General features: G+C 62.4%; 1 protein-coding gene across 1 annotated transcript; it reads left to right on the plus strand.

Moving 5' to 3' along the window:
* Positions 1-13,496: 13,496 nt before the first annotated feature.
* Positions 13,497-14,486, plus strand: DNAJB8 (DnaJ heat shock protein family (Hsp40) member B8). Its single transcript, XM_002697148.7, has one exon. It carries the CDS (start codon positions 13,740-13,742, stop codon positions 14,433-14,435), a length of 696 nt encoding a protein of 231 aa, XP_002697194.1. The 5' UTR covers positions 13,497-13,739; the 3' UTR covers positions 14,436-14,486.
* Positions 14,487-15,504: the final 1,018 nt, after the last annotated feature.

Below are 15,504 nucleotides of genomic sequence, written 5' to 3' on the forward strand. Positions count from 1 at the left end.
AGGCTGGAGGGTGCAGGCTTGGGTGCCTGCTGGGGCTCTCAGATGACCACCCCCCCAGTCAGGACAGAGGGAGGAGAGTGCCTGCCTGGGGCCCTGACCCAGGCTGCCCCTGTCCCTGCTGTGCCCCCCGCCCGCGCCCTCGCTGGAGCAGGAACAGCCCGCTGTGTAGTTGGGGCGGGCTCTCAGCAGCTCCCCTCCCGGCCACAGGGCTCGGCCTCCCCTCCCGGGGTCTTGCTGGCCTGCGCCCTGGCTCCCGACTGCAGGAGAGGATGTCTCACTTGGACAGTGCATCAAGCATGCACATACGCCTGGCCCTGCTGTGGTCTGGGGGTTACGCAGCCCACAAGACCAGCAAGAGTCTCTGTTCCCAAGCAGAGGCCGTTACAGACTGTGAGCGGCATGGCGACCCCGCCCGGCCTCTGGTCAACAGGCCCTCCACCCAGAGTCCAGGGCCACCGCCTAGAGCCCGGAGACTAAGCTGCTGCCCGAAGCACAGGGCACAGAGCCTGACCCCCGACCCAGAACTTAGCACCTACCTGCGGGAACTCAGCCTGAGGCCCTGAGCCCGGACCTCAGAATCCGGGCGTCAGAGCAGAGCCCAGAACCCCCGGGGCCCTGCTGTGGGCCCCAAGCCTCAGTCCAGAGCTTGCAGCTCAGAACCAGAGCCCACTCCCGACCCAAGCACAGAATCCACAGCCCAGGATGACCCCTGGAAGAGGCCTCCCTGTCCCCAGCGCTTCTCTAGCAGACCCCCATCTCCCTCCTTCCTTCTGCCGCTGGAGTCCCTGCAGGAGCCTGGGCCATGGCCGCGGAAGGTGCCGAGAGCCGGCTAGACGCTGGGCTGCTGGCGGGAGCTTCTCAGACACCCATGAACCAGACCAGGTCACTGATCCCGCACACGGGAACTGGCCCTGTTGGTTCTTGGCGTGGGGGTGGGCCCGAGACACATGAGGCTCCTTGCTGGGGGGGACCTGTTGCCAGGACTACGGGTTTGCAGGGCAGGGGGCTCTGACAGAGCTGGGTGGAGGGTGGCGGTGGGGGCGTGGTGCTGAGGGGGACGGTGGCCCCCACAGTTGGGGGGCGGCTCGTGCCGGCTCTGGAGGCCCAGCTCCCAGGCCAGCAAGTGCCTCCCGAGCAGCAGGCCCAGGCCCAGGGCTCCTGTCCACACCGCTGTTCCCAGCCCCCAGCGACGTCTCCCACAGCCCAGGGTCATTGTGCTGGAAACAGTTTCGATTCTGTGGCCGCCGAGCTCCCAGGCAGGGCGGGCGTGCTGCTCCGGGCGCCGGGGCCTTTATGACTCTGCGGGCGGCGCCGGGCGCCGGGGGTGGGCCGGCCTTTGTTCCATCTGTTTGCACCCAGGGGGGCAGGCGGCCTGGGCCCTTCCTCCTGCGGGGCCCCTTCTTCCCATTTATGGGAGGAAGGACCCAACCCCTCCTTGTAATTCTTACAGTCCAGCTCGGTCCCCAAAACCCTCCTCCCCACTCCTGGTGACCCTCCGCCAGGAACAGGGCAGGGAGCCAGCATTCCAGGCCCCAGGGTCCCAGACCGACCCCACCCAGGGGGAACTAGGCGTGGGCGGGATGCCTGGGCCCAGCTCACCTGGGAGGAAGGGAAGGTGAGCCACGGGACTGTCCCGGGGGTGGGGGGTGGCGCGTCCTGAGCCGCGGCGGCCGGCACATCAGAAGGCGGCCTGGCTTGTTTTGCTTTTAGGCAAAATGATGAAATGATTCCGAACTTTATCTGGAAAAACTAACAAGACCAGCAGAACAAGTCAGAAAATTAGGGAAAAACAGAGCACAGAGTGTGTGTGCGTGCACGGCTTTCCACTATTAAACACGATTCTCTCGGTCGTTCAAACCTCGTGGCTGGGCGGACAGAATAAGCCGATCAACGGCTCAGACTCGTGTAAGTCCGAAAGAGACCCGATTATTTACAAGATAACGGGTGATCAACAAGGTATCCTGCATTGATGCAGGGTGCAGGGCTATTCAGTCCCGGGGGTCGGAACACCCAGCCAGCAGCACCTCCATGGGTGAAGGCCTGCTCAGGTCTGGGACCAACGGCCTGCGGGCCGGACCAGCCAGCGGACAAGTTTTGTTTGGGCTGCACCATGTTTGACAAAAATATAACTGAGTTGCAAATACTTCTAAGTTAGGAGATTCAGGGAGTTCCCTGGCAGTCCAGGGGTTAGGATTCCAGGCTTGCACTGCCTTGGCTTGGGTTCCATCCCTGGTCAGGATACTGGGATCCTGGAAGCTGTTTGGAACAGCCAAGAAAAAAAAAATTGGGAGATCCACTTAAAAAGAGGCCGAAGAGCTGGCGCTGAGGGGCTGCGTGTGTGCAGGGCCATCTCTGCACTGCTCCCCTCAAGCCCCACTCTGTCCTCACCAGGCCCTTCCCGCCCAGGCCTGTCTGGGTCTTGGGGACACGGGGCTTGAGTCCCAGCGTCCCATGGAGTCTGTGCCGCGTCCTGACTTCTCAAGGAGTTGTTCTCAAAACCATTCACTGCAACCTACCCAGCTGGGTCACCCGGGTTGGTTCTCTGAGAGATTGGCCAGGGAACACTGCGAAGCTCTAGGTGAAGTCTGGCCTTTGAAAGAATCAAAGAGAAAGAAGGGCCCATTTTAAGGAAATGTGCTAAGCTTGCAAACCTTCTGGGGCAGGGAGGGAGTGGGGATGACGCCTGGGGTCGTGCGGCGCCTCTGAAATGAGCCCTGAGACCACATTCCAGCTCCAAGTCTAGAATGCTGAGTAATGTTCCAAGAGAGGCTGGAACAGCCCACGTGCTCAGGAAGAGGGCATGGTGAGAGCTGCTCGCTGAAGAAGTAAAAGCAGGAACTCGAGCAGGCATTATCGGCACCCATGCTTACAGCAGCTTTGTTCACGGCCGCCCAAAGGCAGAGGCAGCTCAAGTGTCCGCTGACGGATGCGCGGATACAGGAATGGGGCCCATCCACACAGTGGAGTATTACTCAGCCTGAGAAAGGAGGGGAACTCTGACACCCGCTGCAACACAGACAACACAGATGATGAACCCGGAGGCCTCCGTGCTCAGCGACACGAGTCAGTGACAGAAACACACATACTGGCTGACCCCACGTATCTGAGGCCCCAGGGGCTCCCAGATTCACAGGGACAGAAAGCAGAGGCCGGTTACCAGGCTGGGGCGCGGGGGCCGACGGGGACAGTTTCGGCTCGGCAGACGCAGAGGCCCTGGATGTGACGGTGGTCAGGGCTGCACGTGAACGGGGAAGCCCTTACGGCCAGTGACTGGACACGTTACAACGGTGACCTTTACGTTATGAGTGTTTTACCACAATAAACAGAAAGGAGGGAGGTGCGGGAACCACAGGACACCCGCTAGAAAGCCCGAAAATGCCTCCTGAAGGCTCTGCTCTGAAGCCGACCGTGTAGGAACCACAGGACACCCGCGAGAAAGCCCGAAAATGCCTCCTGAAGGTTCTGCTCTGAAGCCGACCGTGTAGCACGGCGACAACCATCGCTGCAACGTCTGGGGAAGGAATTGTCCCCAGACGCTAACAGATGGTGACGTCTCTGTGACAGGTGATTTCTCCTTCTTCTCCCCATTTTCCAACTATTCCGTAATGAGGTTTAATAGCTTTAATAATAAACAGAATTATTTAAGACTAACCATTGCAAAATGGGAGATAAAAACTTTGCAATTGGGCTGATATGCAAAAGCTCAAAACAAGAAAATGCAACATGTAATAAAAAGACAGCTCCCTGCCGCCCCGGCCCCAGGGAAAAAAAGAAAAGAAAACAGGCAAAGGAGATACCAAGGGGTCCTTCCCAACAGACATTAAGTACACAGCTGGCAATCATCTGGACGGGTGCTCAACCCCAGAGAGAGTCACGTCCACACAGATTTTGCACGGAGGCACCACTTTTAGCCTCTCCTCTCAGGAAGACGGCAAAGGCCAGCAGACTGTAGGAACGGCTGCTGGCACGTGCCACCTGTGGGAATGTTGACTGGATTCCACGTGCTCCCTGGCCCAGCAAGCTCGTCTCAGGAGCGCTTCACAGAAACACTAGAGATAAAAAGTTCAACTGCAAGGGTTTTTTTTTCTGGGAGGGGGAAAGGAAAATACAGAACAATATATAATGCGTGACTTTTTTGTGTTAAAAATATTTGTGTGGGTATATAAAGAAATCTGGGGAGACATGCCTCATGAGTATAGTTGTTACTTCTGGGAAGTGTGAGAGGCCACGGGTGGGGAGACGGTACTTTTCACTTTATAAATTTGTGTTATGATCCTAAGCTGCCACTTACGTTATGCAGAAAATAAAGAATCATTATTAGAATTTTCTCTTTGCTCTGCCTTGTTTCTGGTCGGTCTCTCTCTCTCAGGGGTTCTCCCCTTCAGATCGGCCCGGAGAACACCTCTTCACCCTTCAAAACCCCAGCCAAAGATCCTAGAGGAAGCCTTGCCTGACTTCTCCCTCCCCTCAGCCCCTCAGGGCTCCTTGGTCCCTAACAAAGTCGCTACCTGGCTGTGGGGCAGACAAAACGGCCTCTCCCTTGCTGTGCGGCCTTGAGCAAGTGACTGTCCCTCTGAATCCTCACTCCTCATCAATAAAGGCATACCACGCCTTTCAGGGCTGGTGAAAGGGTGATGAGGAAGGCCAAGGGTCCTCCACCCTTGGAAAGCCCACCCAAACAGGAGACGGCCTTCTGGGGCCATTTCAGCTCAGGGGGCTTCAGATGGAGCCCTGGGCCTTGTCTCCACCTTGGAGGCTCACGTGTTTGGCGGCCTCTTTGTTCTCGCTTCTCCAGGGCACCTAAGGCTGGCATGGACAGGAGTTTGTTAAGGCGACAGCCCTGGCCGCTCAGTGGGTGCTTTCCACGTTTCCCCCTGGCCTGCCCCCAGCAGGGAGGGGTGCCCCCAGCGACCCTCCTGCATAGCTGGGGACGCTGGGGACTGCTCCCCAGGAGGGGCAGGCAGGATGGCTCCCACTGGCATGCAGGCTGGAGCTGGGGCTCCTCCCCAGAGAGGGGACTTGGGGGGCCCGGCCCAGCTGCTTCCTTCCAGCTATCTGGCCCCCTAGCCCCTCACCCCAGCCCTAATGCAGGGCTCCCGGGGGGACCCTGGGGAGATGCCGGCTTCTTTCTTCTCCCCACCCCTCCCTCCACGTGTGGCTGTGCCGATCTAGGGGAGGCCGTGATCCAGGCACAGAGTGGATGCTGGGGGAGGCCCCCGTCCGTCCTCAGGAGCGGATGCTGGGGGAGACCCCCAATCCTCAGGAGCAGGCACGCAGATCTACAGACACACGTCCCCCTACGCCACCACCGCGTACCACCCGGCTCCGCCCACACCCAGAGGCAGCACCGTGGCCACCTCTGTCACTCCCTGCCCGCTGCTCGGGCCCTGCCACCTGTCTCTTCTGCCATGGGGTTCGCATGTGACCTTTTCATTTCAATGGTGAATACCCAGAAGGAGAGCCAACCACACAACACCTCCAACCCACTGCGGGATCCTTGCCTGGAGAATCCAATGCACAGAAGAGCCCGGCAGGCTACCGTCCATGGGGTCGCAAAGGGGCAGACGCGAGTCAAGTGACGAGCACGCAGCCCACCCGGTACTGGTTTTCTAGTCTATGTAAGAAGCCGCCACCAACTCAGGAGCTCAAAGGTGCGCGCGCGTCTGTCCCACCGTCTGTGGATCAGGAGCCCGGGACAGGGCGGCTCAGCGCTCCACGTTGCTGCAGACGAGGTGCCACCAGGGCCGGCCTCTCAGCAGAGGCTGGACCGCAGACACACCCGCCCGGCTGCCAAGCTCCTCGACTTCCCCGCAGCTGCACCATCTGGCAGCTCCTCCTTCTAAGTTGGCAACAGACAGACTCTGACGGTGGGACCCACTGGGCAGAGCCTATATAAAGCCCCACAGTCCCAGAGCGACACTCCCTGTAAGTTAGAGCCCCCTTTTCTCGGGGGAGTGGGAGGAGCCTAGAACTGCAACTACTGAGTCAAGGGACGCCCCCCGCCGCCCACCTGGAGGCTGAGGCCAAGGACTTTCCAAACTTGTCCCAGGTACCATTCCCACCATGGGGTCCGGGAGCTTCACGCCCTCGCCGCCACTTGGTACGTTTTGCACACTGCATTTACACTAGCTTGCTGGGCATGAAGTAGTCTCTCTCGTGGAGAGGTCTTTCTGGAACCTGCAACTGATCAAGCCCCTCCTCTGCTCCTGCTTCAAACCCTCCGCAGGGCCCCCCAGTCCAGGACACACCCACCCCCGGCCTGGCGCCCGCGCCTTGCGGCCCAGCCCTGCAGCCCGTGCCCTCAGGCCCGCAACTCCTGGATGTTTCGAGCTTCTGACCTTGTTAAGTTATTAGGAAATAAACAGCCTAACAAGTCACCTGTATGGTTTTAAATGTGCATATGACTGAAACGAAAGCCTCTGGTCCATCAGCTCAGCTCAGTCGCTCAGTCGTGTCCGACTCTCTTCGACCCCATGGATCGCAGCACGCCAGGCCTCCCTGTCCATTACCAGCTCCCGGAGTTCACTCAGACTCATGTCCATTGAGACGGTGATGCCATCCAGCCATCTCATCCTCTGTTGTCCCCTTCTCCTCCTGCCCTCAATCTCTCCCAGCATCACGGTCTTTTCCAGTGAGTCAGCTCTTCGCATCAGGTGGCCAAAGTATTAGAGCTTCAGCTTCAGTCCTTCCAATGAACACCCAGGACTGGTCTCCTTTAGGATGGACTGGTTGATCTCCTTGCAGTCCAAGGGACTCTCAGGAGTCTTCTCCAACACCATAGTTCAAAAGCATCAATTCTCCAGTGCTCAACTTTCTTTATAGTCTTAACTCTCATACTCGTACATGATTACTGGAAAAACCATAGCTTTGACCAAACAAACCTTTGTCAGCAAAGTAATGTCTCTGCTTTTTAATATGCTGTCTAGGTTGGTCATGGCTGTTCTTCCAAGAAGCACGCTTCTTTTAATTTCATGGCTGCAGTCACTATCTGCAGTGATTTTGGAGCCCAAGAAAATAAAGTCTCTCACTGTTTCCATTGTTTCCCACCTATTTGCCATGAAGTGATGGGACCATGATCTTCATTTTCTGAATGTTGAGTTTTAAGCCAACTTTTTCACTCTCCTTTTTCACTTTCATCAAGAGGCTCTTTAGTTCTTTACTTTCTGCCATAAGGGCGGTGTCACCTGCATATCTGAGGTTACTGATGTTTCTCCCGGCAATCTTGATTCCAGCTTGTGCTTCCTCCAGCCCAGCGTTTCTCATGACGTCCTCTGCATAGAAGGTAAATAAGCGGCGTGACAACATACGCCTTGACGCACTCCTTTCCCGACCTGGAAGCAGCCCGCTGCTCCACGCCCGGTTCCGTTGATTCTTGACCTGCACACAAGTTTGTCAGGAGCAGGTCAGATGGTCTGGTGCTCCCATCTCTTTCAGGATTTTCCAGTTTTTTGGTATCACACAAAGGGTTGGCCCCTTCAAAGCTGGCGGTATCTCTGTCCTCCCCAGAGCCTGGGGCAGGCTGTGTGGGGTGGGGAGAGGGAGGCGACCCAGCTGAATCCACGCGTTAGGGGACATCGTTCCCTGACCCCCAGGCACAGCAGCGCGCCCGGCCTCGTGGGGGCTGTGCGTGCTTGCGTGCACGCGTGTGTTCACGTGCACAGGTGTGCCCTAGCACCGGGGGCCTGGCCTGAGCACGCGTGTGCAGGCTGCGCGCCCTGTCAACTGCCCCGTCGGGAGGAGCTGTCTTTCTGTTTTTTCTTCACGGCACCTCTCACTACCTGACATTACACGAAACCTTCACTCGCTACCAGTTTCTCGTATCCTCTACACTGGGGTCACCTCCATAAAGGCAAGACCCCACTGAGTGCACTCACTGGCATATATACCTACAGCACCCAGAGAGGGCCTGGCACACAGCACAGGGGCAACAGGAGCTCAAGACGTGTTTGAGATGGATGGTGGGTGGGTGGGTGGATATGTGGGTGGATGGGTGGGTGGGTGGCTGGCTGGCTGGCTGGCTGGCTGGATGGGTGGATAGATATGTGGGTGGGTGGATGGATGGATGGATATGTGGGTGGGTGATGGATGGATGGATATGTGGGTGGGTGGATGGATGGATGAATGGTTGGGTGGATGGATATGTGGATGGTGGGTGGGTGGGTGGATATATGGGTGGGTGGGTGGATGGATGGGTGGGTGAGTGGATGGGTGGGTGGGTGAGTAGATGGGTGGGTGGATGGATATGTGGGTGGGCGGATGGATGGATGGATGAATGGATGGGTGGGTAGATGAGTGAATGGGAGGATGGACAAGTAGATGGATGGATGGGTGGATGGGTGGATAAATGGCTGGATAAGTGAATTGGTGGATGGATAAGCAGATGGATGGATGGGTGGATGGACTTGTGGGTGGGAGGATGGGTGGGCAGATTGATGGATGGGAGGATGGATAACTGGGTGGGTGATGGATAGATGGAGGGAAGGATTGATGGATGGATGGATGGATTTGTGGGTGGGAGGATGGATAACTGGGTGAGTGATGGATAGATGGAGGGATGAGTGGGAGGATGGGTGGATAGGGACCTGGATGGTGGGTGGATGATGCAGAGAAGGATGGGTAGATAAGTGGGTGGGTAGATGGAGGGTGTGAACGTGTGTGCAGGCTTCAGGCTTCTTTGTTCTATGCTTTTCCCAAAAAGACCTAGGAAATCGCACAGCGTGGAAGCTGCAGAGGCTCATGGGTGCTGGGGGAGCTTCTGGGGGTTGGATTCTCCTAGATGCCTGGAACCAGCTGCGGGAACTGGGATCAGAGCCCTTCCCAGGGCTGCTGCAGGCGGGGCGGGGAGGGGAGGGCAGCTTCCCTGGAGGCTAGCACACCTTGGAACTTGGGGGGTGGTCCCACATGTGACGCCTTCTCTCAGGCTGTAATTGCCCACTGGAGGCTGGAGCTGAGCCTCCAGAGACCACGTGGCCCACCCCAGGGGTGTAACCTGGGTGGGGATGAGGGTGAGGACGCAGAGACCCAGTGGGCACGTGTCCCTGGCGGGACGCTCCCCTGGAGGTCCAGGGGAGGGCCGGCAAGTCCGAGCCTCGTCTGTATGGAGGCCGTCCTGGGGCGTCTGGGGGGACAGGCCGCCCCCGCGCCCTCGCCCGCCTGGCGGCCCTGCTCCCAGCCACCAGCCTGTTCGTCCCTCCACCACTCACCCACGACTCCTCGGACCGCCCGTCCACCCCTCGGCCTTCGTTCATCTGTCCAGTCCTTCCGCCCGCCCACCCTGACCTCGCCCCTCTCCCACGCTTCCGTCATCACCCTACGGTGGCCGGCTCCTCCGCCGTCCGAAGCTGTCCTCTCAGCAACCCGACGGGGAAGATGCTATTCTGCCCCCGTTTGACAGAGGAGACCGAGGCCCAGAGAGGAGCAGTGACCTCCTCGAGAACGCACAGCGGGCAGACGGCGGCTGTCTGGCCCAATGGGCCGAGCGTGCACCTTCCCCGCCCGTCCGTGCGTCCACCCGTCGCCACCCGTCGCTCAGTCCCTGCACTCGCGCCCAGGGCTGCCGCCCATCCATCCTGGAGGTAATGCACTTAGTGCACCGGGGCCCTGAGGGGAGACAAGGCCTGAGCTGCCCATCTGGCCGGGCGGGGGGCAGGGGGCGCTGGGGGGGCTGCCCCCGGCCGGGCAGGGCTGCACGGGGCTGGGGGAATTAACCGAGTGACTGCCAGGATCATCTAATTAGGGACGCTAGTGATAAGCAGATAGGATCGGGCGTGATTAGAATCCTTTTAAAAAGCCACTCCATTAATTACAGAGACAGAGAGGGGCCTCTGGCCGCCGAGAATACCAACTGGCTGCCTGGCCGCCCCCCCACAGCTTGCCCTGGGGCCGCTGTGTGACCTTGGGTGTGCCCTGCCCTCTCTGGGTGTCCTGGCACGGGGTTGGACTCTGCCGGCCAGCGCCTGGTCACCCAAAGGCCTGTTTCTCGCCGTGGGCCGGGGCTCTGGGTGGGCCTGAGACCAGGGAGACCAGGGGCTCCCCAGGGAGCAGGAAGCCCTGCACAGAGAAGCCTCGCCACCCACGGGCGGTCCAGGCAGAGAGGAGGGTGGGGGCCGGCCAGCCAATGTTGGCTCAGTCCTGAGCCTTGGCGGGTCTGCAGAGGGGCCTGGGCCCGCCGCTCCCACCATCTCCACAGACACTTCCGGCTCCTGGGCCTCAGAGGACGCCAGTCCAAGCCGGCAGAAGGGGAGCCCTCTGCACAGAAGGGAGCCCCTCTGCGTGCGGCCGTCCCCACGGGCGCTGCCACGGTCCCCGGCCGCCCTCCATCCTCGCCCTGTGGGCTCCTCGCCCAGCCCCGCCCCCCCTTCCCCACCCCCGCACCTCCTGCACTGTGCCCCACTCCCCACGGCCTCCAGCCTGTCTCCTTCCCCATGGCCTCCACCCACCCGCCCACTCTGGGGGCCTCGGGCCAGCCCAGGACCTGGGGGAGAGCAGAGCAGAGAGCCCGCTGAGGGGCTCGGGCAGCATCAGCATCAGAGGAGGTTCCTCCGCGGGAGGCCAGTGGAGGCCAGGGGAGCCCCAGGCAGGATGCAGAGAGGGGGCCTGGGCCAGGGTTGTGTCTGCGGGATGCCCCGGGGTTTCAGCACCCTGGGTCCCATGCCCGACCTCGCTGTGACCGCTCCACGCTGTGCCGACCGTCTGTTACGGGGCCCGGGCTTCCACCAAGTTCATACCCCTGTTACCATCATCAGGGCGACAGGCCAGCACGCGCGCCTGCTCCTCCCGCCGCACCGGCACCACCCTCGCAGCGGGGTCGTCACCCTTCACCCCACCAGCGCCTTTGCCGCCGCCGCCTCTGATGTCACTCGCCTCGCCAGCCCCTTGCCCCGTGCCCGCCGGTGGCACCCCCACCTCTGCCACCTGCCGCGCCCTGTCTGTCGCCACCACCCCAGCCTATGTCTGCACTGCCGTGACCATCCGCACACTTCTCCCCCTCCCTGCATCGCCACCAGCATCCCAACCTTAGCAAGCGGCGGTTACCGTGGCCACCGTTTCTGCACCGTGACCACGCCCTTCACCCCACCCCTCCCGCGTCGCCCCCATTTCCACGGCCACCACCCCCTTCACCCGAGCCACTGCCACGGGGTAGACAGTTGCCGACCGTGTAACAGGCATGAACACGTGGCACCCGAGGTCACAGCTGCCGGCCAACACGGGGCATAGAGCCCAGGGAAGCCAGTCGCCGATGACCGCGGTCTGCGGCTCCAAAGCAGCGGCTCTCGAGGGTCACCTGGCAGCTGCTCGAGCCCCGGGACAATCTGGCGCGCGCGCCCTAAGCACCTCAGCCCGCTGCCCCGAAGCACGGCCTCTGGGAGGGTCACCAAAGCTGCTGCAAACCTCCGGGCTGCCCTCTGCCTGCTCCTGCCTCCTTCTCCTCCACACCTCAGGCCCCTGCAGACTCCAGCCATAAGGGGCTCTCCAGGGTGCGAAGGAGACCACGGAGCAGCGCAGTGGTCCCTGCGTGAGCGCCGGCCGGAGGGACTGCGGTCTGCAGGGCTGTCACCATCGCTCTCGGAGCTCCCACTCAGCGCCGCTCCCCCCTGCGCCCCCCATCCCCGCCAGCACCCCGACTGCTCCTGCCACGAGCCGCCATCACCATTGCTGTCCCCAGCAGGAGCAAGGCCAGCCCCTCCTCCCCCAGGACCACGGCCGCCTCATCCACCACAGGGCACTGCCCTCTGCCCTCTGCATGGACCGCACCGTTCACGGTGCTGTCGGAAACGCGTGGACCTGTCCTGAAGGATCGCCACTCCCTACTCTGTTGAAAACAGCTTTGCCTGTGTGCCGTGGGCAAGACTGACTTTCGAGACATCCCAGGAGGGGCTGTGGGAGGGTCCCCAGTGTCTGCCAGCTCTCGCTCTCTCCCCCGGAGACCCTTCAGTCTAGGCTCCAGGAGGAAAGGATGTGTCTTGCAGCCCCAGCAGCTGTCCCGGGGGTACTGACGCGTAAAGCAGGAGAGGGCCAAGCATCAGTCCTAAGCCTCTGCGACATGGGGGAGGCTCTGGCCACCGCCTCTGCCACCAGGCACCTCCTGTGGGCACCTTCCCTCAGCCCCAGCGGACAAGCCTGCCGAGAACAGGCTCCCAGCGCAGCGACAGACACCGAGCATCCCACCTACGGAACTGCCTGTACGTGCGTCCAGCCGGGTTACTCCACTGCCGAGCGCGTGGGTGGGTGGGCTGGGGACAGAGAGTGAGCCGTCCTCTAGGCAAGGAGTGTGATGAGACAGCGCTTGTCACTCCAGGGTCCCCACTGTCTGCTTTCAGCCGCCCCCCCCAGCATCTGGGGTTGATTAGAACATGCTGTCCCCACAAGGTGCTGGGAGCCCAGCACCCGTGAGCATCAAGGGAAGAGGACCCATTGAGGGGGGAACAGGAAGGGGTGCAGACCAGACACGGGCGTGGGGAGACGCTGTCCCACTAGCTCTCGGTGGGCCCACTGACTCCCCGGGGTGGGTGCCTCTGTCTCACCTGGAGGGGGTGAGGTGCACGGGAACCGGTGTGTTTAACGCGCTTGTTAATGCTGCTTCTGAATGCGCCCAGCGTCAGAACAAGAACAAAGACACAGGGACGGCCCCCGGGCACCGCGGGTTCCTCACTTCCTACAAAGTGCCACAGACAGCACGGGCCGGAGGCCGCTCTCCCTCAGGGTGGGCGGGGGCTGCTCCCCCAGCACAGTCCCAGGGAAGGCCGGTGGGCCTTGCTGTGTCCTCTGCCCCCGCTTTGCTCTCAGTGCGTCTCTCTCTTTCCCAAGGACTCCTGCTGTGCATTTCAGACCTGCCCAGGCAATCCAGGGTGAGCTCTAATTGCATACGAAGAAACGCTCTTCCCCAATAGTAATACGAGCACAACCACAGGTTCTGCGGCTGGGATGGGGCCACTGTTCGACCCACCGCGCTCCCTGGCCTGCCCTTCCCACAGGTATTGAGCGGAACGCCCCTTCCGGGGTGCCCTCCACCGCGCCCCAGCACCTCCCTCCCTCTCCCACCTGCTGTGTGACCTTGAGTCTGATGCCACAAGTCTCTGAGCCTCATTCATTCAAAGAACGTGTGCTGTCAGCCAAGCGCGGTCTGAGATGCTGACACACACCCCTGCCTCCACGGGGCTCGTCTCAGACGACCTGAGAGGCCCACGCAGCTCCAGCAGAAGGAGCTCCAGCCCCGACCCCACCCAGCCTCTGGGCTCAGTCCACTTGCACCCCGGGGGGCCTCACGCCCCTCCCTGACCTCCAGCACAGACCCCGGGGCCCACCTCCGGAGGCTGGTCCTGTCTCAGCCCCTGGGGTTCAGCCCTGGCGGCTCCAGCAGCCTGAGCTCCGAGTGTGGACCCCCAGGCGTGGCCTCCTGCGCAGGGCCGGCCCGTGTACCAGGCCCCGGACTGCAGGGACCGGGCTCTGCCCCGCCCAGGCCCGATGTCACAAAGGGCCGGGCGGCTCTGCGGGGGGCCTTGTGGCCGAGGGGGGCCCCCAGCGGCACTGCCTTCCCTCCCCCCGCCCCTCCAGCGAGGCGCCCACCCGTCCCCCTGCGCTGGTACTATGAAAGGGTAGTCGGCCGGGCAGAGCCGCCCCGGAGCCCGAGTCCAGCCAGGCCCCCGCTGAGCGACCTGCACTTGCCACTGGTGCCCCCACCCAGCGGCCACCCGGGCCCCGGGCCCGCGTCTCCCCGCCGCCGCGCCCCGGCCCTCGGCATGGCTAACTACTACGAAGTGCTCGGGGTGCAGGCCAGCGCCTCCCCGGAGGACATCAAGAAGGCCTACCGCAAGCTGGCCCTGCGCTGGCACCCCGACAAGAACCCTGACAACAAGGAGGAGGCCGAGAAGAAGTTCAAGCAGGTGTCCGAGGCCTACGAGGTCCTGTCCGACTCCAAGAAGCGCTCGCTGTACGACCGCGCGGGCTGCGACGGCTGGCGGCTCGGCGGGACCGGCTCCCCGCACGGCAGCCCCTTCGGCGGCGGCTACACCTTCCGCAACCCGGAGGACATCTTCCGTGAGTTCTTCGGCGGCCTGGACCCCTTCTCCTTCGACTTCTGGGATGCGCCCTTCGGCAGCGAGCGCGGGGCCCGGGGCCACGGGCTGCGCGGGGCCTTCTCGGCCGGCTTCGGCGAGTTCCCCGCCTTCATGGAGGCCTTCTCGGCCTTTGACAGCCTGGGCCGCGGGGGCGCCGGCCGGACCACCTTCTCGTCCACGTCCTTCGGCGGCTCCGGCTCGGGCGGCTCCGGGTTCAAATCGGTGATGTCGTCCACCGAGATCGTCAACGGCCACAAGGTCACCACCAAGCGCATCGTGGAGAACGGGCAGGAGCGCGTGGAGGTGGAGGAGGACGGGCAGCTCACGTCGGTGACCATCAACGGCAAGGAGCAGCTCAAACGCGTGGACAGCAAGTAGGCGCCGCCCGTGCCCGCCGCCCGGCGGTGCTCAATAAACGAGCTAAGTGAGCTTTGGGCGCGGTGGTTCGCTTGGGGAGCCGGCGGGGCGGACGGCAGAGGCCGGGGGATGAGGCCGGGGGATGGGTCCGGCATCCGGCGCACGCTGACCTCACCAGGGCACCGAGCGGCCTCCTGGCTGGCACCTCCTGCGCCTGCGTGCGTGTCCTTGCGTGTCTGTGTATGCGTGTCCGTTCGGGTCCATGCGTGCGTGTCCGTGAGTGCAGGTCTGTGCGTGTGTGTCCGTGCGCACGTCTCGGTGCCGGCGCCCGTGCGTGCGTGCCCGCGTCCGTGCGTGCGCGTGCGTGCGTGCGTGCGTGTGTGCGTGTCCGTGCGCGCATGTCCGTGTCCGTGCGTGCGTGTCCGTGCCCGCGCCCTTGCATGCGTGCCTGCGTCCGTGCGCGCGCGTTGTCGGGGTCGTGAGGGTCATGACCGCCGCCCGCCTGCCCAGCCCACGGCCTGGGGCCCCTAACCACCACTGGTTAGGTCCGCCGCCGGCCGCGGGGGCGGGGTGCACTGCTGGCTTCAGCATGAAGATATCAGGCCTCGCCCTGAGATCCTGGCGGCCCGGCCCTTGTCCCCCCCGTCCCCGCCACAGGGCAGCACCCCAAGATCCCTAGGGGCCCGCAAGTCCCCTCGGGTGCTGCAGGGCCCTGGGCAGGAGCACACAGCAGCTGATCTGCTGCCCCTGCAGGCTCAGGCCTCCTGGGTCCAGCCCTGCAGAGCCCCGGGGCCGGGCCGGCAGCTGGAGACCCCCTAACCGAGTTAGGCGAGGGGCAGCGGAGCCCCATGGCACACAGAGGTTCGCACCGCGGCTCCCAGCCCTGCAGCAGGGCTGACTTCATCAAAGCCCCCACGACAGCATTAACCACCCGACCTCTGCCCCCGCCGACCTGCTAACTTCACCAATTACCGGCTGAGCGTGGCTGCATCAAGTGGGCCTGCTTAGCCCTGACAGCTGCCTGGCAAATCCAATTACGGGCCAGCAGCCCACCGGCGGGCGCAGGGTCCCGGGGCTGGGTGGTCGCAAG

The sequence above is a fragment of the Bos taurus genome, chromosome 22 (assembly GCF_002263795.3).
Source record: "Bos taurus isolate L1 Dominette 01449 registration number 42190680 breed Hereford chromosome 22, ARS-UCD2.0, whole genome shotgun sequence".
NCBI classification, from domain to species: domain Eukaryota; kingdom Metazoa; phylum Chordata; class Mammalia; order Artiodactyla; family Bovidae; genus Bos; species Bos taurus.

Bases quoted from the DNA above. Each gene is read 5' to 3' on its own strand.
- DNAJB8 (XM_002697148.7), top strand. From the start codon at position 13,740: ATGGCTAACTACTACGAAGTGCTCGGGGTGCAGGCCAGCGCCTCCCCG.